The sequence below is a fragment of the Patagioenas fasciata genome, chromosome 11 (assembly GCF_037038585.1).
Source record: "Patagioenas fasciata isolate bPatFas1 chromosome 11, bPatFas1.hap1, whole genome shotgun sequence".
Lineage (NCBI taxonomy): Eukaryota > Metazoa > Chordata > Aves > Columbiformes > Columbidae > Patagioenas > Patagioenas fasciata.
In genome coordinates, this window is record NC_092530.1 from 21,028,316 (window position 1) to 21,055,801 (window position 27,486).

The 27,486-nt window shown below is 46.9% G+C and overlaps 1 protein-coding gene across 1 annotated transcript in view; it reads right to left on the reverse strand.

Moving 5' to 3' along the window:
- Nucleotides 1-27,486, reverse strand: part of GPC3 (glypican 3) — a 149,514-nt gene that overhangs the window by 28,412 nt on the left and 93,616 nt on the right. Inside the window, exon 6 of the mRNA XM_065846453.2 lies at nucleotides 17,681-17,801. Within this exon, the coding sequence (XP_065702525.1) occupies nucleotides 17,681-17,801 (121 nt within the window). The remainder of the gene's footprint in view (nucleotides 1-17,680; nucleotides 17,802-27,486) is intronic.

Below are 27,486 nucleotides of genomic sequence, written 5' to 3' on the forward strand. Positions count from 1 at the left end.
ACAGTGACAGGTTGCACATTCCTGAGACGGCGATTTGAACCCCTCCACCAAACACAAGGTCAGGACAGCTTTCCAAACACGGGTGGGAGCTCCCAACCCTGCCCCTTCACAGCGCACAGAGGAATTAGACACATTTTAAGCTATTGGCTTCCTCTTCCTGCTGACTTTTCTGATTTTCTTGTTGTTGAAAGCAGCCAGCTATTTCATCATAAACCCAGATCCACTTTGAAAAGGAGTGAGTCAGCCAGTTAATATATGCTGAAAATTTCTATCACTATCACTCTGCTGTTAAAAGTCTTCTTGAATTTAATCTTGGACCTAAATAAAAAAAATAATGAAAAGGATAAGTAACAGAGACGATATTGCAAAATGGGAGCTTTCCACATACTTCAGGGGTTTAGTTACTTCTGCCTATTGCAGCAACATGCGTGCCTTTCAAGGCATTTTTTAATATCTGGAATCTAGGTTATATTTTTAAACTATTAAGCTAGCCTTAGAAAACAGTTTCTAAAATATTTAGCTGCTGAAGTTTATACAGCCTTGGAGGAATGCTTCCAGCATCTGGTTCCCTCTGTCCACAGCAATGTCCACATACCTTAGTGTTTATATTAGAGGAGCATAACGTAATCAAAACCAAATGGCTCGACATGAGACCCCTTCGGGTTCCCCTGGCTGCATCAAACAATGCAGCAAACCTCTCCTTGGCACGTGCAAAGGTCCATCCTGAGTGACAGTCCTGATGAGTCCTGCATCCACGGCAGGAAGCAAAATGCAGCTCCTCTCCCTGCAACTCAGGGGATGCTTGTCTGTGGTCTTCAGTAGGCTTTGGCTCAGACTACGTAAGTTCACTTTTCAGGAATTTTATTTTATTTAGACATTTACAGGCCTTTCCCAGAATACAGCGTAACCACAAAAAAAAAAAACCAAAACACAACCAACCAACTAATAAACAAACAAACAAACAAGAAAAAGGCAAATGCAGTGCTTGGGCTAACACGGGGAAAACCTCGCACAGGAACCAAACATGCCAACTGCTCAAGTATTTACACCATCACTTACTGGATTCCTCTCCTCTAAATGAAGTCCACCACTAACAGCAGCCCTCAGCACAGAGTGTATCAGCTCGAGGTATAACGAGGGTCTCCCACACACAGCAGCTAATTACAACACGCACCAGTTTGGACCCATTGCTCCAGTGCATCCAATCCCACCACAGCAGAAGGGGACCGCGACTGCTCAGCGGCAGGATGCTCAGTCCTCAGCAGGATGCTCTCGGGATGCTCACCCCTCTGCATCCAAGGCACAGCTCACAGGCACAACTTTCATCACGTACTCGAAACAGCAGAGAACTTTCTCGCAGAGAGAATTAAGCTTTGGGATATTTTCAGATTTAATAAGCTCAGTAGGGGGCAGGAGAAAATCAGGATTTTTCAGTTGTGAGTTTTCAAACATTAAAATTACTGAGCATTTCTTGTACTACTACATTTTTCTTGGCATGCCATAAATTAGCAGCTTAATTTTTACACCTTTGTAGCCATGATAAAACAGGAAATTTCCGAAAAATGCCACATGGGCCCTGACTTCGGATTGAGCGCATGTGACATCCCTGTGCCATGCTGCTCCTTCCTTTTCCAGGAGAAAAGCTCCATCCTCAGCCACACGCTCCCCAGCTGCTGATAAACACACGGAGGTTCAATCAGTCAAATTTTGCAGCTGGGTCTGTGAGAAATGAAGCCTGTCACACAAAACCTACTGGCACCATTAGCAGAAGACCTGGCATGGGGTGGAAATACCACCCTACTCTGTTAGTGCCTCCAGACCTGGGAACATTGTTGGATGCCTTGGCTTCGGTTGGAGCAGCAGCCACAATCCCGCTCATCAACAATTACACAGCCTCCCTGATGGTCTGCACGCCTTGTAAAATTATATTTGGTGGACTGAACATAGATTCCCCATCCTTAAATAGCAAGTGGAGCTGACTGTACCCTGACATTACAGTTTATTCATGTCCTGTGGTTTAAAGCCTATGGTAAGAGGCAGGAAAATACATAGTCCAGTGATCACTGAAGTAGTAAGTAACAGCGACATAGCTTTAACTTCAACACGATTCATCCAGATGTAACAGTTTACACACATATCTACTCTTCTGTGCTAAACCATAATGGCAAAAATACACTATCATGTACCCAATGTAAACTAGCGCACTAATTGCGGGAGTCACTGCGCACACACACGTCTCTAAGGTGTCTGCAGGGCATTCACATCCCACCTACACAACCACCATGGCCAGACACTCCCTTTGCTCCTGACTACAAGGTCCACCACCTCAAATGTGCATCAGTTTTATTTTCAATCTCATCCCTTTTGAAGTCGTAGCCCCCCGGACAGGGAGGCAGGCAGTGCTGTGGTACCCACACCTACACATCAGCCGCCAGAGCATCAGCACGAGGGACACCAGGCAGTCCCGGCTGGTCTCCATCTATGTCTTTATTACTTGGCTTGTCCTGTGGTCTCCCTACAGCTTAAAAAACAAGCCAGCTGGGAATGGTGTGCTGAGCCTTTCTGCAATGAAAGCTCCCCAGGGCATCTCAGCATGATTTACACAATTATTCATAACCGTACACTGACCAGACAAAAACAGATGCAGCATCGTGGGGTAATGACTCAGCTGGATTTGGACAGGCCACCGTATGTTGAAATCTTTATAACTCCTCATTCTTTACAACCACTTTACTCGGAGCTCACCATCCCACCAGCCCACTGAGCCACCTGGTCTTGTTTTTCCAATTTTAACTTAAACAGTGAGAGCTGCAACATACTTTTTATTATTAATCTCCCATCTCTGAAAAGAAATCAGCATTATGTTTCTCGGACTAGAGTTTAAGAGCTGTTTTCTCCTTTTGGAAACTATGCTTGGGGTATTGCAAATATCAATTTGAGCAATACCCAAAATTGTGCCCACAAATTCAGATAAAATATCTGCAGTGAGCTACAAGCACTGTACTCCTTTAGGGCAGAAATCAGCCCTTTCAACATACTTCAAAAATATGTAAAGTAAAGAGAACAGTCAAACAGATTATTACAGGGAATAGAAGACTTTTAGAAAAATATTTAATTCCTTCATGAGTTTAGGGGAGAAGTCTGATTGATATTTGTAATCTTTTGGTGGACAGAGCTGTCATTTAATTTAGCTTGCATGACTGAAAGAATTTAATAAAAGTGTTCCATAGAGTTTTGCAGAAATTCTTCACATGTTTTTAGTAAGCCTCTGGAATACGATCAAACCTAAAAAGCTGGAGAGGACAGAGACTGAACTTGCAGCTAAAATAATATTCAGAATTGTAATATGTGCTTAATAATCAAGTATTCACATACAGCAGAAAAAGTGCTTTAGTGCAGAAACTCCCCCGGATCCCCAGCCGCGTGTCCAAGTGCTGCTTTGCTGCATCATGAGAGGGACCCTGGGAACCAAACCCGGCAGTGAAAACCAGCCCCTGGCTCTGCTAAAAACCTCTCAAAACTCAGCCAAACCCACCAACTCAGGCCTGTCTGCAAAACTTTGGGATGCCTTTCTTCAGGAGCCTCGGTGAGGAAGAGTTTTGGAGGAGCAAAGGTGTTATTTCCCCTTCCATCACGCAAGCCACCTACTCCAGCCATGTGCTCTGGGGTGCCTGACACAGACGCCGCGGTACTTCCCACACAACTCCCGAGATTCCCAACCGGTCACATTTTTCTATTTTAAATTCCAGCCTGCTGAAAATATTGGTTTTGGGGGTGGAAAAACTAGATCTTATGGCCAATCCTGACCTCGAAAACTGCAATAGTGCGTAATTTATGGATGGCTTTTAAATCAGGGCAGCATCATGGGAAACGTGCAGATTTTCACACGATACTGTTCCCTGTTAACAGCTCATTACAATGTACAGAAGTATATTCCCATTATGAAATACAGCTGGGGTTGTTTTGCTTACGAAAGTCATTACCTGATCACAAGCAAGAATTGAGGAAAGGAACCCATTTTAAAAGGCTGAAGTTGTGGACTTTCTGAAAACTCATGTGTTTTGAATTTTGTGGCCTGATCACACACAAGCATGCAACAGGAGAATCGATTCTCTCCACTTCCTCTGCTTATTAGCCCTGGAAATAGCATGGAAAAAATTATCTTTTATTAGCAAATACTTTCTTTATTATTTAACCAGCCCTCATCATGAGAGGTTCCCAGCTCCACTCACTTGATCGTTTCCGTGGATGGGGGCCTTGGTGGCACAGGAGCGTGCACAAGCAGAAACTCAAGGCAACATCAACAGCATGGTTTTCACTCGACTCTTTCCAAGCTCTAGAGGGCTTTCTCTCTCTTGGGCGGCAACAAAATGCAACACATATTACAGAGAAACTCAGTGTTCCCTGGCACCAAGCACCAAATGCCATTTAAAAATAAGGATATTTAAATACTTTTAAAATGTCTCTAAATCCAGGATTTGTATTTCTGTCTTGCAAGAGCAAGCACATGTGTGTGCAGGCAGGCATCACTGCTCTCCCGACCACAGCATTAGCCCATGGACAGAAGAACCCATTTGGGCAGGAAGACACCCAAAATTGTGGTTTCCTTATGGCCCTTCCAGTTGGATGCACCTTGGCAGAGCAGACGTGGCAGAGAAGAAACGTGTTCCTAATTGTACTTCTATTTCAAGCTCAGCAGAACAAGAAGTGATCGCTAATCAAATGTTAATAAAGTTGAAGCAGGCTTTGGAGCTGGAAAAGTAATTTTCCTTGCTTGGAAAAATGACGAGTTGGTCACGTCAGCTGTTTTATCAGCTGCTCTTAAACCAAATTCTGCACTTCCCTGTGCTGCTTGCTTCAGGATGTCTCAGGTTTTGTACTGATGAAGGCAGACTCTAGAGACCAAGCCCCAGGCAGTGCCTGCTGCCCGCTCTGGGCCGGGAGGGCAAGGGAGGGCCCCGAGATGCCCTCCCCATCCTCCATACCATCCTGGGGCAATGGGTTCCAAAAGGGGTGAACTTCAGCTCTGAGATTATATTGTGGCTCTTCAGCCATAAAAATTATTTCGTCTTTACTTCTAGCACTCGAAATAGCATCTCCTGGAAGAGGAAAAATCCCTACCATGCATTACCCAGGATCTACAGGCACAGCAGGACCCCTTTGCTGCCTTCAGAGGCTCCAGAGGAGATGCTCTCAGCTGCCAGTAAGTCAGTTTTGCTGGTCACTCTCCTGACAGGATGAAGAAGTTGGTGACAGCAATGAATTATTGGCCAAAGGGTGGCCCTACTTTATGGATCATCAGCTTAATTCTAGACTAGCTATCAAAACTGACAGTATCTCTATGGCTAAAGGAAGACAGATGAAGACCCCTAAGTGCTGGCAGTAATTAAAATGAGTCCGCACTGGACATTAAATCTCTTCAGGCAGCAGAAGGGGCTGCCAAGCCGTTATGAATCGCTCTGGGTCGGTGACGGCAGGCTGATGCCCAGGACAGGATGCTCTCCCGGACACGGAGGTTAAGCGCTGGCTGGCACGGCAGCAGGCAGAGGCCCAGCTCCTGCCCGCTGTCCCCCAGGCAGGGGAGGTGTCACTTCCCCGGCCCGAACAAATGCTCATTCATCACAGGCCACATGTGAAAAAGAGATTACTCCAGGCTTTACGATCAGCTCATTCACCTTATATCCAGTTCCTTCCACCCCACAGCTATTTATGGCTTGTTTTTGTGTGGCGGTAGGAAGGAACATGACCATGTGGGTGCCAAGCAGGGCTGCAGCGTCCAGCCCAGCCTGCTGGGGAGCTCGGCAGTCCCCGTCTGCTTCTGGCTCATCCCCCGAGCCCACATCAGTGTTGACACTGCAGAAATTTCACTTTTCCCTCTGTGAGCTGCTACAGCTCCTTCTCCTGTGCATTTTGGAGACCAAAATATCACCAGTCCTTCAGCACTCCTTCCTACACACCACCATCCTCCTCCATCAAACACAGACATGCCTCACATTCCAAAACCCAATTATTATACCAATCATTGAACATGTAGTTGGACCAGGCAGTAGATAACTTCAGCAACTTGCTAGAGGCTGCCTGGACCTTTTCTTACCAGTATCAGACACACTTCTATGAGCTACCACTTCTCTAGAAGTGATGTAGGAATGTACCTAGGCACTGCAAACACCCCCTCTTCCAGCTCTTCTTCACTTTGCCTGGCCTGACCCGCAACATTTCCTCAGTGTCAGTCTCTGTCGTAGGGTCCATAACTGCTCCGGATTTGATGCTGCTCATGCCAGAGCACCTCCTGAAGACACTTTGTTTGGTGCACAACCCAGGAAACCATTTGTGCTTACACCTGTACCTTGATAAAGGGGAGCAGAACACCACAGTAATCCCGTGGGTGGACCTTTATACCTGCATCAGGGGAAGAGCTGGTATATCAAGACCACTTGAACTTCCATACCGCCTGGAAGAATGAAACAAGGAAAGTAAGTCACCAAGAAAGCTGTCCCCACCAGGCAGATAACCACCCATACCTGTCAAGGGCAGAAAAGGCACTGCAAAGATGCTCCCTTCTGTGCTACCTGCAAGGGCTGTCTGCCTAAATCCGTTCCCACACTGGTTCCTCACTGGCATCGTATCCCTGTTCTTTCTCCCCACGAAGTTTCTGTCTCCTATCAGCAGCCCCAGCTGCCTTCCCCTCTCCTTTACACCCACTCTGAATCGCTAGACAGGAGAACCTGGACCAATTTCTCTACCTGCCAAGCAGCCACCCCTCAGGGGGTTGGCAACTGTGCGAAGGAGGGGTGTGGGAGCCTACATGGGCTGGGACTCATCACCGCTATTATCCATATTTTCCATATTTTGTTTAGTTACATTGGAGCAGAACCCCACTCTGCCATCCAAACACCACTCAGGAAGGCCCAAAGTGCACATCACCAGAAGACAAAACATGAGACAACAAGCAAAGTAGGGGCACAAGAAACAAGAAGACAACAGAGGTGGAGGTGGAGCAATCAGCCACCTCATCGCCATCACGTCCTTCAGGCACCTGGCTGGAGATGGCCTGGAAGGAAGGTGCCCTAGATGCAAGAGCACCTAGGAGGACTGGCAGATATCATAACACTTTAAGCCATCTGCTAAAAAAGTCCCACATTTCCACAGAGGGGGACCAGTGTGTCCAAGGCAGGGCACACAGCAGTGAGTGGGTCCCCGCTGTCCCCTGGCCAGCTCAGCCCAGCGTCAGGGAGATTTCCCGATTTCCTCTTGGCTCAGGCTCTGGCACACGTGGCCGCTCACCGGCTGTGAGCAACGTCTGCTGGGGCTGCCTGCGAGACAAACATCTCGTCCTTGGCACCAGGTGAGAAACAGCGAGCTGAAAGCTGTGCCGGAAGGATTTTTTCTTCCCTTCTTCTCCTTCTGGCACATAAATGAGAAGCAAATCTATCTCTGTCCCAGCCACTTCTCTTTTTCTCTTAAAGCTCCCAGCAGAGAGGGACTTCTCAAATCATGTATTTCTGTGCACGGTGTCGTCTTAGAGAGGTTTCTGCCAGAACAGCAGCCCATCTCCCCTTGGCCGCACCCTGCCCTCCCAGGGGCTGCTCTTTCTAGCTCTACTTTTGCATTCACTTCACCCCGAGGCACTGAAAGCCCAAAAAGCAACAGGTAGCAGCTCTGCTGAACGTCCCCAGGTCCACAGAGCTTTCACAGGGCACTAAACAACTGCCTCATAAGCCGGTTACCTCCTGTTAGAAAATTCCAGTGCAGGGCTAATTAACAAACCGTTGATTTCCACAGAGACTTAAATCAGGCAGGAGAAGGGAGATGCCATGGCAAACACCCCCCAGACCTGTTAGCTGGGGAGGAGCGAGCAGCTGATTGACCCTCCCTGGGGACACGCTGGCCACCACACCAGGGCAGGTTGTGCCTAGCTGAGCCCTGGACATGCTCCTTGGGAGCTGAGGAGGTGTGGTGGCCTCCAGCCTCCCATGGCCACCTCTGCCACCGCTCCGTCCTGCATGGCGAGAAGAGCAGGGGGTCCGCAGGTGGGATGGAGCTGGTGCTGCTGGGGGAAGGCGCCCTGCTGGATCAGGGAGCCGAGCCTCAGCCCTGCTGCCACAAGTATTTATGCACTTCACATTAAACAGGCTTTCGACTGAGACAAACCAGACCAGAAGTAATCCCAGGAATGGGGTCTCTCCAGCCTCCGTGGTCCCTAATTAATGGCTGATGGCTGGGCAGGCTCCTGGGCAAGGTCACAGCTTTCCTCTGTATTCAGGGCATGGCTGCTGCTTGCTAAAATACAAAGGGAAGAAAATGTAACTTCATGGACACAGCTTTTCTAGTGTCAATAGTGGCACCTGGCTCCTAGCACAGGTCTACAAAGAGGCTGAGGAAACATCCAGGCTCCAGTACGGGCACTGCTGATACACTGGGGTGCAACTCATCACCGATACCGAATGCATTCAACAGAAACAGACCCTGCAAGGCTCAGCCCTGCAGAACTGCAGGCAAGAGGAGCCCTACCCGGGGTGGTTCTCCCACACAGATGCACAGGCAGCAGCTGAGCAGCTGAAGCAACTCAGCATTTAAATCAGGTTCAAAGCTGGTGACTTTATACCCTCCCCCAGCAAGACCCAACACTCACAGAGGAAGCCCTGAAATACACCTACATGAGTCTCTTCCTCAGCATTTAGGAGCGTATGTGCTACTCAAAAAGGTCAGTAAACTCCTTCCTCACTGGTAGGCAGGAGGCATGTGAGAGGTCCTGCCAAAAATAAAGAGTAACTTCCTGCCCACCATGACAAATCTTGACGGCTCAGACACCCATCCTCAGCCAGCTGCCTCAGCTCCCCCCTGACCACACTTCTCGGAACAGCATCCTCTTACATGTGTTCTCAGAAAGGCCAGCCAAGCACATTTTCTTCTGTTAAATACCATTCCCTTGCAATACAGTCGAGCAAGGCCATAGGCATTAAATATCGCTGCGACCTAAACTTCCCCATTTGCTCTCAGGGTTTTAAGTGCTGCACAGGCCATCTCTCACAGCACGTGCTCCAACAGCAAGAGCGCTAAAATACAACCTGGCCTTTGCATTTAGTTACGTGTCAAAACCCAGCTAAGAAGTTTAACAAGCAACAGCGTTAACTGGGAGTCCTCCTGAGCTCTGAGGGTTATTTACACCTGCCCCAACACAGACAGGTCAAAGCTGACTGGGGACAGGGTTTGCCAGCATAGAGACCTGCCTAATTACAAACATCTGCTTCATCAGCAGGTATAACAAAAGGAGAAAGATTACAAATTATTCATTACCTAAAATGCACAAAACCTCTTGCTCTGACAGCGGCACAGCTTGGATGAAAGCCACAGCGGCCTGTGCCAGCCACTACCTCTGTGAAGGTGGGGCAGAGCACCAGGAGAGGTCCCAGGAGCCACTTCAGCTTCTTACCAAGCCAAGACAGTGCTTTAAAAGAGAGACGTCCCCTACCCCGAGCAGAATTGCTGGGAAGCTGTAGGTCTGATGCCTCTTCTGCTTCAGACCAGGAAAGCTCTGGTGACATTTATTACAAGAATGAAGCTGTTGAGACCAGCAGATGAATTGCTTCAGCCGGTTAACACCTTTCTGCGCACAGCAGCAAGACACCTTACACTGCCCTTTCTATCAAACGGATACCAAACCAGTGAGTGTTTTCAGTTCCTTTGATACAAGATACACAGAAACACACAGCAGGTTGAGCAGGAAGGATCTGGAAGGACTACTCCACTATTCATGCCTTCTGGTGTTGTGGACCAGGTACACATTAACACCTCTGGGAGAAAAAAAATGCCCTGCGTGCCTTGTTCCCACTGCAGACAGAGTGGTTTGGTGAAGAAGCAGAATTGCACTGGGGAAATCCCCAGCTCTGACTTTCCCAGCGCCCGGAGCAGCTGGGGATGGAGCAGGGATCACCCAGGCATCCCGGCTCACAGCAGTGCCACCTGCACACCGTGACGGCACAACACGAGCAGGGCCGGGGGTGCAGAGCGGGCTGGCCCTCCCTGCCCGCAGCCGGTCTGCAGCCCTGCTTCTCCCTCCTTCCCCCGAACACATCGCTATTAAGCAGCTACACACCATCAAACTAGAATCAGAAGTAACGTTATTGTTAAGAAGCCTTTTTCTTGGGAACAAAAGCAATCAGATTTGTTCTGCAGCCAAGAAGACCAGAGGTTACCTTCCAGGCCTGCTCTGGATGATGAAGATAAGCTCCCTGAATCCCAGTCCCATCTCACTCTGGACCACACTTTCCATACCTTGACATTAAGGAAAATTTTGGAGAAAAATATAAATAAGAAACATACCAATCACCCCACTAATGCCAGAGATGGCTGCCTGCTTTGTTACTATGACCATCGGGGAGGACACCTACTCAGACATCTACTGATTAAATAACCAGCTTAAGTCACAGCACAAACAAGGCAACACTCCATACAATTAACAGGCCCAGAATAACTGTAACTAACTGTTAATTTGGTATCAACAGCTCCACTTACACCATGTTTTGCTGCACAAGGATTTCTTCCAGGTTTGTTTCCTCCACAACAGGACAAACTCCAGAGCTGGTACAGGATATCTGGTGTTTGTTTTAAAGCACTGCTGTGCATCAGCTGCATGTTTTGGACACAAAAGCAAATTAATTCCCTTTAAAGGTATTTTTTTTTCCAGCTGGTTTCCACAGCATTGTTTGGAGGTTGGTCCCTGCAGGACACGCCTGAGGCACCTGCCTTCCAACTGGAGCTGAAGCCATCGGGGCAAAGTTGAATCCTTTCTTGTGCGTAAGACCACGGCAACCAGGGAATTTCAGGGAAGGAGAGTGATAAAACGCTATTTATGTTACCTAAAGGTTAGAAAGCCTAACAATAAACTAGTGTGGAAACCAGCCAAAACTGCCACCCATCCAAGTTCAGCCCCAGCTTCCCCATCTTGCTGAGAACAGGGAAAGCTTTGCTGATCTTATAGTCTCAACTAAGTTAAACATCTATTCAAATAAGAGATAAATGGTGAAACATCATGGTTGAATAAAGGGACCCTCAGAAAGGTAAGTGGGATTAGCAAAAAGGAAGCACAGGTGAGACATTCCTTTTTCATACCAATAAAGGAGACACATGGCTTCGTGCAGGAACCTACCTTTCCCAGTCCTCTCCTGTGTGTTCCTGAAATTGCCAGGGGAAGGACAAAGTAGAAAAAACACGGAAATACTGAATCTCGTTTCAAAAAGAGACAGTTTTGCAGATCCATTATTTACCAAAAAAGAGACACATCAAGGTGGACCAAAGGACTTGTGTGCTCTGAGGAAAATCTTACAATTCATTATTTTCTGCAAAAACTGGCTGATATGAGAACTTGGTTTATTGATGGGCATTTTGACACTACCGTCAATAAAAACAACTGGTCAGTAAGATCCAGCACTCTTAGCCGGGTTTACACAGCACACAGGAGATGCTCAGTCCCTCAGCACAACTCCAAGTTTCGGTGTCACAGAACAGTACCAGAAATGTGTCTATTTATCACCCCTTCCTTACTGAAAATGCGAAATACCTCACATTCCACAGCAAACGTAACTGTATGAGCAGTAAAAGCATGGGGCTTAACAGTGCACCCCTTACTTTCCTCTCTGTCCTGCAAGACCAGAGGTAAAACAGGCAAGAAACTTCAGGCAAACACAGCCCAGATTATGTGTCTGTTTAAAAACACACATGCAAACACACCAGGTCAAATTAATCTCAGGCTGTTAAAGAAAACCCATTTAGGGTGATCTACAAGTACAGTGTTCCCACAACAAACCTGATAAAGCCCAGACGTTTGCAGATAGGCTCCCGATGGGCAATAGGTGGCATGGGCAAACACCGACTCTTACTAAGATGGGAAGGAGGGGAAGAAAGGGTTTGGGTTTAAAAAGCAACCCAACAGTCAGATAAGTTCAAATTTAATTATGGTCTCGTTACAGAGGGTCACACTTCTCCTGATTTAACTGGCCTGGCAAAATCCTGTAATTGCCACTTGGATACGGAGTCAGAGAACATTTCCCCAGCATGTTAATGAGAGCTGAGGAACAGCTCAAAAGGATGATGGAGTTAGGCTTTAAATACCAGGCCTAGACTTGATGGAGCTATAGATTATTTTGTGTAGTAAAAGAGGAATTAGCTGATCCATTCCAAAATGCATTTATCATGAAAATAAAAATCTTCTGTCATTTTATTTAATAGCCTTAGTAAGAAATAATTGCAATGTCTGGTTGCTTTCAACAACATGTGGTTTTAATATTTTAATTGTTACAAACTGTTTAATAATGTTGAACAAAAGACATGTCCAAGTAATTATTGTGTTTATTAACATTTCTTTTGAGGACCTGATAAATTGTATTACACATATACAGCACTTCAGACATTGTAGTGTTAAACTTATTAAATTCAAAAGTGGAAAATTAGCCAAAAGCGACTTGTTTTGATGCAACTTAAATATTGTACTTTCAACTGATAGGCGTTGTGCATCACATTATTTAACAATCTGGCAGTTTGTGCATTTTTCTAATTATTATGCTGCTTCATCTAGTCGGGGAATTAAAATACAGTGGGAATAATAAACCTCACAAAGCCTGGCAGGCCACAGAGAGATGCAATTCCACCAAACCCGTCAAAGTCACGGATTTTTCTGAAGGGGAAATATATTCCTCAAAATTCCTCAGCTCCCCAGGGTCTCCCATAATAAACTCGGTCATTTTCCCTGCTTGGAGTCACTGGGGACAGGGCCTGGTGAGGGGCCCCTGAGGCCCCTCATCTTACCCGGGAGCACTCACAGTCGCCTCGTGCATGGCGAGCAATCATGGCACTGTCCCCATGGCCCATTTGCAGGGTCCCCGTGTGCCCTGAGTGGCATCAGGGTCTGACCCTTAGCCATCCCAAGCATCATCCCCCCCAGGGTGGGATGAACCCCCTTCGCTAGTCCCTGATGCTCCGCCATACTCTGTATTTTCAGCAAAGGGGCTAAGAGAGACTCAGGCCCAAGGGCATCGTGCTGTTCCCAGGCCCATTTTGTTTATATTTGATTCAATCAAGTTGTGGCCTTTTGGCCTCTTTCCAAATTAACTTCTGGGTGACCTCTGCCGTGCCCTCTCCCAGCAGCCAGGCCGCAGGGAAACAGCCCATTAAACCTACAAACAAATATAGGACATATTGGTTGATCAACCCAGCTTCAAACACGGGAATTTAAATGCTGGGACATGCTCTTTTTGCACACTTCAAGTCTATTTTGTCTTCAGTCATTCGCACCTCTGGCCCTCCTTTTCTTCCCTCCCCCTTGCTCCAGCTCTGTGTTTTACTGACTTGTAAAACTTCTAAATATTGTCCTCATCCTCCTGTAAACCCCATGAAGAACAACACAAGGCCCTCTCACATGGGGCTCACTGTAGGACCTGGGTCTTTACACCAAGCATGAGAAGAAAGATGGTGAGATCCTGCTTGGAGGAACAGCTGTGATACTCGAAGAAATTGTGTGTTCCCCTTATTTCCAAGGAAATAAATCAAAGTGAGTTTCTCAGGGTCTGTAGAAGCATATTGCCTGGATTTCGATCCCCAAAGGGTTGTTTCTTTTTTTTCAAGAGCTTACATGGTAGTTAGATTTCTGGCTAGAGAATATGCAATATGATAAAAACACAGTCCCTATACGGGGCAATAAATTACAGATTGTTTGATGTGGAAACCAAAGAACTGTCAAACTCCAGTATATCTGAACTATTCTAAATGAGCCCTTAACTTCAGTGTCTGGAAATGTACAATATGTTTCCAGGCCCCTCAGTCCTGTAAAGACACATCTCCCCCAGTTAAGTTTCCTTTTATGGGTTTTATTCTTCATTTTGGTGGGTTTTTTTGACTCCTTTTCTTCTAAAATTGTGCTCTTCCTCCTAGAGATGGTCCTATGATAAACACCAGGATTTATCTAAGCATAAAAAGGGATCGGAAGTGGGCATGAGCTTAAACAGGTGAGTAATTGCAATCGCAATGGTGTCACAGCCCTGTAGGCACTGCAGAGAGCACACAAGTCAGCTGGGGACAGAAAGGGACAGGAGAAAGGACTAAAAGTGCCACACTGGCCAATCCAGTACCCACAGTCTCCATCCCTGCTGCATCGTCGCACCAGCATCACTCAGGCCAACTCTCTGGAGCCTTTCTTGGAAGAAGTTTCAATAGGAGGTCACCGGTGTGTCACAGTGCCCAGGACATGGGACATCATGGCTCCCACCACCATGCATATCTGTTAAAACTTGAATCCCATCCCCATCTGTCAGCCATACAAACATCCCAATAGGGGAAGGCAAACTGAGTGACCAGAGAAATAGCTCACCTTGCACACCCCTTTTTGCCTAGGGATGCTATCAAGTCACGAAAAACCTGAGCAAGACCTCATGCTGACACAGAATAACCTTTTCATTTCGATCTAGTTTCACATGTGGGATGAGTGAAAACCCTTCTAGCTAGAAACAGACCCCATCCACTCTGGGAAATAAAAGTTAGGAACCAATTCCAACTCATTTTCCTGAAGGTGACCCTTGGCCTCCCAGCTGAGATAACAATGCTAATATTTATGGATGGGCTGTTCATGCCTCTGGGCACACAGCAAAAATAACTCAAATCAAGACTTGGAAGACATCTAACAGAACTGAAAAAAAAAATCGTTACTTCCAATATGGCAATAATAAACCATCTCGCCCACCAATGCACGAAAAATAGCACCTCCCACAATCAGACGTTCAGGTGAAATAAAAATGGTCCGGGGTCTTGATGTGATGAGTCGGTACCACCAAGGGGGACTCACGTGGAAAGGACAGACTTGACACAGCAACTAGTCAGGCAGAGAGCTTTATTCATTTAGTTATTTTAGCTTGATAAAAGGTGCTTGAACCAAACTAATACTATCTGGCAAACTTTTAGTTCCCCTTCTCTCTGGGTTAGATTTTCTATACTCCTTTCAGTCCCTGTGGATTTTGTTCTAATGCATAAAAAACATTCTCATTTCAAGCTGCAGAAGTTCAATGAGAATTTCTCATTTATATGTGCATTTTCCCAGATTCAGTTTGAGAAGACACGAACTAATGAGTGAGCACGATTTCCGCACACAACACATTCGCCAAACCCAAGCGAGCTCAAAAATGTGGCATATTGCTGAAAGGGCACACATTTTTCAGCAGCATGAGCAGCCTGGAATAAATTGAAGCCAAGTCGTCAGCAAATTACAGACATTAGCAAAAAATCTACTAGTAGAAGCTGTGGAACTCTACAAAAACTGCACCAACTAGCATGGCTGCTGACTCTACCCATACCCATGAAATCTAAGCTGCATTTTCCACACAATAAACAGGGAGGAATTAATCATATGGTACTAGATTCACAGTCTACTGGTAGAATCCAGTTTACAGCTATGAAAACTACTAACACTTGAAGAGATGCTCGTTTCTCCAAAAGATTCTGGAGACTTGAAAACCATTAAAAGCCACTGTTGGCTTCAGCTTGGTGGATACAGAGATTTTCACCCCTCCCCACCTCAGGAGTCCCCACCGCTTCCCAGATCTGAAGCCAACACCTGAAAAACACAACTGTAATTCATCCAGAGCTGCTCCTTCCACATTTCCTACTCTTCAGTATTCACGATGCCTTCCAGATGTGGAGGAGAGCGCAAAACTTCAGTAGGCCAAGAAAAGAAGTGTGATGGTGAGCTCTGACACCTCAAATCCCAAATTTAAGTCTCCACAGTTACTTTCCTGGTATATAAACCACTTAGCAGAGACTACAGATCCTCTGCAGGAACACCTAGGTTAATAACTAATTTTCACAAATTACTTCCCGTTTTCTCCTGATTTTATCCTCAAGCCCCTTCTTTCTCAAACACAACTTTACAAGAGGGTTTGATTATTCTTTTTTCAGACTCTTATGCTGTTTAAATCAAAACAACTCACCTGCCGCCCATAACACCTTCCAATCCATTCCTGCACGCCAAGGAGGGGAAGCACTGTAAGAGATCATGACCCAGTTGACCATATTCACCCCTCACCACTATTTTTCTCAGAGCAGCAGCTGACAAAGTCCCTTTGCTGCTGCAAACAGCTGAGTTCAGCCTGGCAATGTTTACCCAGGGTCTGTCATTCCACGGATCTCTGTTCCTCAGCAGCCTGATCTGTTCAGCAAAGACCTAACTTGACCCAATCTGGCAGCCAGCATTTCACAACCACTTGATGTCAGCAGTTTCAAGTGCACTAATAACCATGTTTTGTTCGGTGCGACTTTCTCACTGTGAATGGCAAAATATCATTATCACCTGCAGGTTGAAGCCTGCCCTCTACCCCATTTAATAGGGAGCTGATTATGCTTTTTTTTTTTTTCCCCTCCTTTTAGTAATTATGGGTTGTTGGCAGATGGCTCAGCGAGGCACATGGGAAGGCAGCGCGGGCTGTGCTGCCACTGCCCACGTTGGCTCCCGCATGTTGGGGTGCTCCCAGGGACCCCAAATCCCTCACTGCATCCCGGTCCCAGATAGCAGCTAATGAGGCACGCCTGCGTCGGAGGGCGCAGGGTTCAGACCGGGAACGGCTATGAAAACAGTCCCTGGCAGCCTCAGAAGCAGGAAAGCAGAGGTTAGCAGAAAAGTCGCAAAGCCAGCAACTCCAGACAGAGCAGCCCTTGCAGCCCACCCAGCCGGGAAGCTAAGCCGGGCTTAACCCCAGGAAACACACCACTGCCCAAAGCCTCGTGCCAGAGTGATGCTGAACAATGTCCCCACAAGTAAGAGCTCTCCCAGAAGGGAACGGGTAACTCAGCCATATTAACAAACAGCATCACCGCCCGAGTGTTTGCCCTGTGAGGTCCCAATGCTGTGTCCCTGGAAAGTACAAAGGTCCAAGCTATCAGCCTCCTGAAAAACATCCCCTCGATGAGTTACTCAGTCACAGAGAGGAGGGCAGAGTCCAGAGCCAGACCCCAGCCTGGGCAGCTCGAGGCAGCGCTGCAGAAGAGCTCTGGGACATGAACAAGCTGAACGCTGTACAGAGGTGCCATCTAATCTGTTGGGAGTGGTGGGGCTTGTTCACAAACCTAACCTGGCCTGGCATGATGGGTAGAGACAAGATAATGCTTGTCCCAGCAGCGATGCCAGGTCTGAGACCGTGGGAAGGACACTCCCTCCCCAGCAGAAAGGGTCTCACCCAGCTCTGCCACTTCCTCGTTCAATGGTAACTTGCCACAGCAGTGACTGGCAGTGGATGCCCAGGGAGATACAGCAAAGAAACAAGAGACCCTTCTTTTCCAGCCATGAGCAATGCCAAAGGGGACTCATCTGACGAGAGGGGACACCAGGCTGTACGAGCACCTCATCCTCAGCAAGCACAGCAGCCCCATCTTTCCTGTCCTCCCTTGTTGGGGGCCTGGATGCTCAGCAGAATTGTACCACAGGGACACATCCATGCACCCGCAGGCCAACAGGCACGAACCATGACCCGCCACACGTGCCCTGCGAGGCTGGTACTGCACAGGGCCGAGGCGGCACCGGCTCCACACGCAGCTGCTGCAGACGGAGCTGCCCCGGGTTGTCTGGCTCAGCCCAGAGAAAGTGCAGACTGATTTGGAAACCGCCCACTCTGGAGCCATCCCCGCTGGCACGTCTGCAACCAACCTGGTTGATGTGTTTCAGCTTGTCAATAATCTGGCTGATCACTGGCTCGGGACCTTTTATCTTCAGCTCGTGGTTGCCAGGCTGAGCTTTTGCTCCGTTCCTTGTCATTTGAGGACTGTACCTGTGAGAATGAGAACAGAGGAGACCACAATGTGATGGGCTAATATGGAGATCTTTAAAGTTCAGTACAAACCAAAGAAATTCCAAGATAAGCACCAGCCCCTTCCAAAACAGAGAGAGCAACACAGTTAACAACGACAAAGAAAAGGCAGAAGATTCCCATAAATATTTCTGCTCTGCCTTTGCAAAGCAGCAAGATGATGTACTTGTATCACTTGAGGACAATGAAGTCCTTTCCAGTCCATTAGTAACCAAGGAAGATGTTAAACAGTATACAACAGGGATAAATATTTTCACATACCTTGCACCCAAGAGTCCTAAAAAAAGCTGTCTCAGAAATTCTGGCTTGCTCATGTTTGTTTAAAATAAATCTTGGCAGACCACAGAGACTCCAGTACAAGAGCAGTAGTGTTGTGCCCACAGCCAAAAAAAAAGAGTGGGATGACCCAGTTAACTGCAAGCTGATTAGCATAACATCAACCCCCTTGCAAAATAATTACTGTCACTGATGTGTGATTTCAATAATGAAGAATTAAAGCATCAGAATATAATTAATGCTGTCAACATTGCTAATGGAAAAGAGGTGGTGTCAAACAATCCTGATTTTAGTCTTTGATGAGATCCAGCCTTAGGGATCAAAGTAACTGCTTAGACAGAACATATCCTGACTTTGGTATGGTGCTGGGCTCTGCACCATGCAATATCTCAATTTACACAGGTATCATGCAAGTCAGTAAAGCACCTGTAAAGCAGATAAAGAGCTGGCAGATGCAGCTCTCCACAGGGACCCTCCCTGAGCTGCCAGGCCAGCTCTGCAGAGGAGTGCAGCCAAGCTTGCACTCAGCTTTTTCACAGGGGATTAGGAAATAAATATAAAACCACTGCTGCAAAATTTATGTAATGGCGAAATTTATCAGAGTGATAAAAGTGAGGAGGGACAGAGGGATCACCATGTGCCTGCCTCTGGAGGAACGCATTTCTACCCTCAGTACCTGGGTAACAGCTCATGATGCTCAGGATGCGAGATAAATGCATCTGCACCAACCGCAAACTCTGCTTCAGGACCAGAGCAAGCGGCCACCACCACTGACTGCGGGTGGCCACAGCAGTGGCACAGAGCACACCGGTGCCTTCTCGAGCTCCGGGTTGTTAGTACCCACCACAGGCCTGGTGATGGGCCGCTGTACAGGCACAAAGCAAATCCTCATCTCCAACAGCTGATGGCCCAAGCACGCACTGCCATACCCCAGCACAGTCTACGAGATCACAGAGATAACATCGAGCATCAGTCTGCTTTACTCAACGTCTGTTTTTCTGGTGCCATGGGTAAACACCATGAATATTCCTCTCTGTGATCCATCTCCTACACATCACGTCCTTATCCAACTCCCAGCACCAACCCTGGTGACTGACTGCCCATCTGCCAACTCCCCTGCCCACTAGTTCTTCACCCCTGTGCTGCTGGGTGAGTTTGGGTGATGACAAACAGTGTATTTCACAGAGGCTTTGGGGAAGAAGTGGAACTTCAGCAGCGATTAAAAGGAGGGGAGGGAGATGGGAGGGATGGTGGTGCTGGCTAAGGGAGGATGTTCTGCTGGGGGAGAAAGCAAGAAGCACCAGGACAATCAGCCACAACAGTTGTTGAGGCACACAGAGGATTTTGGGGACACACAGGGGGTTGGCTTTACTTAAACTTTAAATGAGGAATGAGACTGACTCAGATGCGAGGATACAAAGGTAACTTCAGATTTATACTGGTGCAGCAGGAATCCACCCCCAGCCTCAAATATTCACATAATTTACAATACAGCACTGAGGCTGATTTCCACTCCAAGGCTTTTTCAGAGCAGAAGATATATGTACAGGAGCGTTCTGCCTCCCCAGCCGGGTCCACAGCCCTGGGTACCCCCCATACACATCTGAGCTGGGGCCTGACCACCCCGCAAGATGCTTCACTGAAAGAGATGACAGCCAAAGCAGAATGGGAGAAAGGAGGCATTTGTGTCTCTAACAGAGGAGCACACGCCTGTGGATATTCCTGTTTCTAGATATAAACATCTTGTCCAAGTACAGAAGAAGCATCGTTGCAAAGCAGAGACATCAAATTGGGTCTCCCGAGCCCCACTAGCTCCTCCACGCTGGGGCAGCACAGTCAATCCACCCCACAGCGCTTCACCTGCGGCACAGTGCTGCTCAGCCATACCGTACCGACTCCAACAGCTCTGCTCTCCACCCAGGCACCCCTCCCCATGCTGGGGCCTCCAGCTAGGGCTCAATATTTTGTACAAAACACACTTTTAAAAATTAATTTATTTTTAATAGTTGTATTGTCCTGGGAAATATAAACCACAGCCATACTCAAGATGTAATAGCTCCCAGCTCATAAAAGAACGTACATGTGCAGAGGCTTGCTGTCGGCTGAGAGCTAAGTGACCGGTAGAAGCGGGGCCAGAGAGTGCCAGGCTTGGACCCCAGCCTGTAGCAGCCCATGCTCAGGAGAAGGTCGTGGCTTCCCAGAGCAGGCGGCCGGTAGGACCGCAAGCTCCGAGCACCATCTCGTGGGTAGATGCTGCTGCCGCAAGCACAGACTTGCCCAGCTCTGTGAACACTTCTCGGCCTTAACTTTGTGCAGGGGAATAAGGCATCGGGAACCGTGAACCATTAAACCTGCTACTGATTTGTCACACAGTCACTTAATGCCACCACGTCAACCTGACAAACACATCTGGCGACCGAACATAAACATCCAAAGGACACATGACTTTTTATATGCCAAAGAAATTACCATTTTTGGTGTCACTTTAAATTTAATTTAAAACACTGATGGAACTTTAAAGTACATTGCTGAAAAGTCTCCTGTGGTTTAAGAGATTTAACTAGCAGAATAAATCTCCCCCAGGTTTTAGTAAAAGCAGAACCAAAGCCCTTTTTGGTGCATACCTAAATTAATACAATCTCTCCCCTAAACAGTTTTATACATAGAAACTCAATAGCTTGGGTTTGAGTGGGCGAAACTCCTCCTGAAATCCCCATGGCTATGAGAGGAATTCTGCAGCCTACGCGATGTCGTACAGGAGGAAGGCTCACAGCTACGGCAAGTCACCGTAACTACGTGTTCAAAGATTGAAATTGTTCTCGAGAAGGCTCTGCTGGGGTGGCCGGGACCTCAGATCACCCTCCCTGGAGGAACAAGTCTACCAGAGAAGGAAGCAAACCTGAGAGCTTTTGCAGAGGGATCTTTCCCTAAAACAGTGATCCTGGGAAAGCAGAGTGTCACTGCCTGGTGCTTCCCATCTGGCCAGTTACAAGGGTACATAATAAGCCCAAAACGAGCCATTTGCATCATTACACAAGTCATTTGAAGCATCATGGCAGTGAGATCTGCAAGCTGCACATCCTGCAGCATGAATCGCAAAGAAGCAGAGACATGGGAACACGCTACAGCCAAAGAGCCAGAGACGAGCTCCCGCACAGCTTAAGTGCTTCACGATATGCCCCTGCATGGCCAAGCTGAGACCTCCTGGTGCCCTTGGGGACAAGGGGGACACCAGCTTCCCCTCAGCTGTGCCCCTCTCTGCCCCTGGCACACATTCAGGCATGTGGGATGCAGCCAAACAAAGGGTTAAAGACTCTGAAATGTAGCTTCAGTGAGAGACCGACATTCCTGAAATGCCAGAAAAGCTGGAAAAGGCAGCTGGGCACCCCTCCCTGCAGCCTGGGCCAGGCAGTCAGACCTTAATATGGTAGAGAGATGCGCCTTTGCAGACCCCAACAAGCTGGAGGACACGGGGTCTCCGAGCGGTCCCCATGCAGGCTCCCCTGTGTCCCACCGAGCTGCTGCAGGGCCGGTGGGCTTGCAGGTCTCATTACAAAACAAAGGCAAAGCATCACCTTCCTCCCACGTTCTGCAGCCACAAAGGAGAAATCTCAGAGCCATCCTGGGCTGCTTTCAGCATATGCCAATAAAAGAGTGCCTTCTGCAGGACACTTGTGCCACTCCACACAACCCATCACATACCTCTGCCATGGTGATACTGGCATGGAACAGCAAATATGCACAGTGGTTAAAGTCCACCCCATGGTTCCAGGGGCTCCCTGTGCCAAGGGGATATCAGTGTTGCAACATGAGCACGGTCTGGCTTCCACTTCATAAGCAAAGCCCAAAATACTTTCCTCTTTGACGTGTCTTGACGTCAGTCAGTAGCATCTCCTTGCCTGGGCTCCCTGGGTATGGGCTTTTGCTGGGAACATGGTATTTTCCAAAGACAAATGTCACATTGTAAATTGTGCTGATAAGCAGCCCTCACTAAAAACAACTTTAAAGACAATCACCTGGTGAAAACACTAATGATCTGAGGTCTTCCGTGGGGACAGCACAGCTACAGACCCTTTCTGCTCCTTCTCATCCACCAGCCATAAATGACAAAGCATGCAGTCAAATTAAGGGATTTTCCCCTCCTTTCCACTCCACCATCCACAGATGTCTTCTGTGAACGTTTGGTCATTGCAGTCCAAATGCAGCTCTTTCCAGGCTTGCATTTCAGAGCAATGAAGGCAAGATGACAAATGCAATTTAAATAAATGGCGATGAATGTAAAATGTGTGTTCGTCCTACTTGGTCACACTAGGCTTAGAGATGAGTTATTGCAATGCCTGATGTGTGATTTAGAGAAAGTGATCCTGTAAGTCAAACATAAAGAATTGCACCTTTTAGAAAAAAAGGAAAGCAAGTTTGTCATTCAAATAACAATTAATTTCTGCCTGCTTTCCAGCCACAAAGTATTTATTCAAAGGCAGTTCCACAATTCAAACAGCACAGTATCGCTTGCCAGCTCTTCCTCTACTATCTCTGTTCACTGAATCATACTTGCTTGAGGGAGTTGATGGGGGATGAATATAACAGTCTGATACAAGACAGGACTACAACACAAGAGAAGAGGTTTCACTGCACAGGACTTAATAACCGAGCTGGAGAGAGTGGCGTTTCCAGCACCTGCAATCCCCTGAAGCTGTTCTGCATTTCAATACATGACTTACTGCAGGCCATGTGGGCTGGTAACGCAGAGTCCTCACCACACAGGAGGCAAAAAGATATGAAAAAGGAGAGACAGAAAAGTTTCTCCCCCACAGACCTGGCAGGAGCCTAAGCCTTGTCTCCAGCTGGTTTTTATGAGTCAATAAAGGTGGGTGCAGTGGTGATGCCAACATTTTACTCTTTCTGGCCCTGCTGCCTTTTAGTTTAGCGGGACAATCTTAGTGTCACATCAGCAATGCGATTGGTAGGAGCCAAAAGGCTGGAAGAGCTGCTTCCAACCCACTCATCATGCCCTGTAGACAAGGAATAACTCCTGGATGAGTCCATAAGCCTCCAAGAAGATGCAATAACTTCTTTCCCTGATAGTTTCCTCTCTAAAGAGAGACTGTCCAGAGATACCTGGTCAACCATACCAATTACCCCAGCCCAGACACAGGCTGGGTGTGGGTTGCAGGCCAGACAAGTGCAGGTCCACTGAGCTGTCCTGTTCCATAGGGGGTGCATGGTCCCACCATCCGGGGACCATATGCAGACACCTGTTATACGGGGGTGCGAGTGGCACGAGAGAGGTGGGGGATGTGCGGCTCTCAGGTGCCTTCCTGGCTTGCAAAGTGCACTTGGGTGCTTGATTGCATTGAGTGCCTAAAGTCATTGCAGAGCTCAAAATGCCACAGTCAATTCACATTGGCAGCAGCTCTGAGCAAGCTTCTTCAAAAGCAACCAGGAGGATACAACACTCTCAGTGGGGAGCTCTCACCTAAATAAAAAGGAGCCATTTTCTGCTGGATTTCCAAATATCATCACCTTGCAGTCTGGTCTCGCTACTCTGGGAGCCACCTGAGAAACTGCTGCATCAGTTCCTGGCCTCTTCCCAACCACCCTATGCAACACGGTACAGCCAGGAAGCGTCCTGCAGATGTTAGTTTGGCTATAAACATGAAGTCTCAGGTAATCCTGGTTCTGGGAGATGGGATTTTAAGAAGGAACAGCAAAAACTAATATTGATGGCAAACCAACAGGAGTTTGTAGCATAAAAGGACAAGCTGAAGTCTCCTTCCATTCTTCCTTCAGCTCAGTAAAGTTCAAGACAAATATATGATGGAAAAATTGGCTAAACCCAAGACCAAGCAGCTGGCTTAATAGAGGAAGATTCATGATCTTCATTTCTGAAATACTCTGGAAACAATTATGGCCAGTCAAAACCCCACTGAATTTGCCTACTATACTTTCATTATGGCTTACATTTGCTACAAAGCTGTGTTTCATGTGCTTGAAAAGTTATACAGCCTCCCTCTTTGGGGACTCCATTGTATCAGATATTTTGCAGCACTGCCAGAAATAACCAAACCCTTCATGAACTAAAGGGTTATTGCTGGCATGGAATTTCCTTTGTTCCAATTACAGAATCTCGTTTTTCTCTCTTGCTTCCAATTGTGCTTTCATTGTTTATGGTTTGCATGATTAAAACAAACCACAGTACATTGGCAACAGCAGGGAAATCTGAGACTTCTATCTTGAAGAAGAGAATCTGGCAAGGTGCTAAAAATATATTAATTTGGAATTGGTATAAAGAGAACAAGAGTTATGTGGGTGATTTAGATTAATGTAAAAGTTTGTCTTGAGAAATCTGGAAATTGCAGCATCTAACAGTAATACTTAATGTGCTTACAAGTTTTGCAGCAGGCAAATGCTGTCATTCTATTCAGAACAGCTTGAAAGGAATATATTCATGTAAGCAGATTATTAAACTCTGAGAATCTAGATTTTAAAAGGCTTTTAGTATTAAATGCTGCAAATCACCTTTGAAATTCAGGTGCCTAACTCCCATATAAACTGAGATGAGTTCAATATCTGAACACCCACTTGACTTAAGCTGAAGTCTTTAAATGAGCCAATTATCCAGTCAGGACTTCAGTGATAAGAATCACCCTTCGGTTTTTCTCTACGTGTGACGGAGATGAGAATAAGAGAGGCTGGACAACATCTTTTTGCCACCCAACACCACCAGTGTGAGGGCAGGTCAGAGGATGGGGCATGAAGACAAACAGAGACAAGGAAAGGCACGATGGCAACCTTTGCTTGGGAAGGTTCAAGCTGTTGCACACCCACCCTGTCTACATGTCCAGCCTTCTGCTATCTCAGGGAAGTGCCTGACAATTAACTGAGCCCAGGAAAGCTGCAAAGAGGTGTGCAGGGATGCACAGAGACGGGGGAAGATCCAGCAGGTCTGGTCCCCAGCTACCACGAACAGCCACACGCTGTGACCCTCCATAAGATCTTTGCAAGTTGTGGAATGTGCCGCATGTGGCTTTTGCCGTGAATCTCTGTGGTGTCCCATAAAAGCACAATATCTTTTTGCACACTTTGAAAAGTGTGAAAAGCAGTAATGTGTTGCTTTTTACTTCTAATTCCCACTTTGGCTGATGTTCTTCACGCAGCAACAGCAAAGCACAAGACGCAGGCAGTGCTCTGTGTGACCAGAAAAAATCAACCTTCCCTGTATAGTTGGCACTGTTTGCAAGCCATTATTTCAAGGCAGCATGTCCTAAACCCACATAAGGGGTGGCGATCAAACTACTAACCCACAGATCAAACCTCATGAAGGAGGATGAATTCTTGCCATTAGATGGTCCAACCTGGAGAAGTAAATGAGATGGACAAAGGACCACCAAGTAAGACTCAGTTAAAGAAAATGAAGAAGGAAACATGAAAAATGCTAGAATACACAAAGCAGGATGAGCGATGCTGATTCATCAGCACTTAATTAACACTCAGGTACTGCTTTAAAGATGTGAGAGGTAAATAGCCACAGGCTCTAGGAACACAGACAGGCCCATATGGGTGTTCAGACTGGGCTCACTGATAAATAGCAATGCCCAAGCAGCTTTATCCGTCACCTGTGCAGAACCAAATGTGGAAATGTGGAAACACAGCATCCACCCAACCATCCTTCTCCTCTGGTCTTCACCCGATTCTACAAAGCTTTCAGCAGCTTTGGCAGGTGCTTTCTAACCTATGCCTAGGGTGGGCACCTCAAATATTGCTATAGGAAGTGCAAGGTGTCTCCCCGCTGAGCCCCAACAACCACTCCACAGGGACCTGGCTGGTCTTAGATCTCCCTGCGGATGTCCCAGAAACCCAAAGGCGTCTCAGGTTGCACATGATGCCCACGCTCAGGCAACTCAATCCTGCCCCGAGGTGAAACGTATCCAGCTACAGCAACCACACGCAGCAGGTTAAGTGCAAGGCATGAGCGTCCCCTCCTGTCCAGCCTGTTGAACTTTCAGCCAGGAAGATCTGATTTGCAAAAGCCAAGATCCAACAAAACAAGAAGGAAACATTAAGATGTGAAATACATTTTACATGCACAAAACCTAGAAAATCAGACCTGTCTTTCTGGCAGCTGTTACAGACATGGGACAACTACCTGGTCAGCATCCTGAAATTAATACGGGATATTAAAAAATGCAAAGTTTCTTGCAAAAAGTGGCAAGCTGGAGTTTGATGACAAAAAAAGTGCACATCAGTCCAGGAGAAGAATTGCGGCAGCCATGCCAGAAACACTCGAGTACAAAATACACATTCTCAGAGTAGCTTGGGAAAGAGCTCCTAGGCAGTGAACAGCTGCTTGGCTCCCTCTTGGGGAAAACATTGAATAATGAAACTGGTGCTTGGGAGTACTCAAGAAACAGTACCTTAAATGCTCCTGATTTCCAGGAATCCTCACAGACTCTCTGAAAGAGATGCCATGCTGGGAAGTCCAAGCATATGAAGCAGTCAGTTTTGGTTTCACGTGAAACAACACAATCGACTTTTTGGACAAATTTGACCATTTCTTTGCTTCCATTTGCAACAGACTTTACAAATAGATCCTGGGAGAGAAGCACCCTGGACCGTTATCTTAGTTCAGCTTTATTTAGCTGAGTTCTCCCTGTATTTTATTGTCAGAAGCTCCACCACATACAACACCTTTTAGCAGCCTATGGAGAGGAGAGGGTCACCCTGGGAAGCGTTACAGCTAGAGATGCTAAAAACACAAGGTGGGTTGATGTATTTAAGGGGCAACAGCTATTTCCGTTTTGTACATCCTTTTGCTCTCCCTCCTAAACACCTGCCATTGCAGGGTTGTTCAAATTTCCTCACCCCAGGTCCTCCCCCGCAAAGCTGCAGTGTTTACTGGATTGTTTCAAGACAGTTTTAAATAACAATCGGTGAGATAATATTGAAATGAACTTTTTTTTCCTCAATTGTTCTTCTCACTTAGGCATGGAAACTCAATATTTTCCAGAAATAGGTACAGATAGAGGACACATTTTTCTTCAGGCAAATGAGGTACCTATTATAAAGCATGTGATCTTAGATGCTTGAGCAATTTTTTTCAAAGCACAGTTTGATGCTGTTTTGGTCTCTTCAGCATTGTGGGTCAGTATTGCAAGTACAGGCTAATTACCACCTGAGGTTACTGATCAAGAAGTCATAATTAATCCCTCAACATCTCACCACTTCCTGATTTTATTTCTATTTCTTCCCTTGTGCAACTACTTAACAGCAAAGGATGCTTTGCAAAGAAGGGTGATTAGAGGAGATTTATGCATAATTATAAAAAATATTTCCAAGTTCTATTTCCACATTCTTTAACATTCCTGAGGGG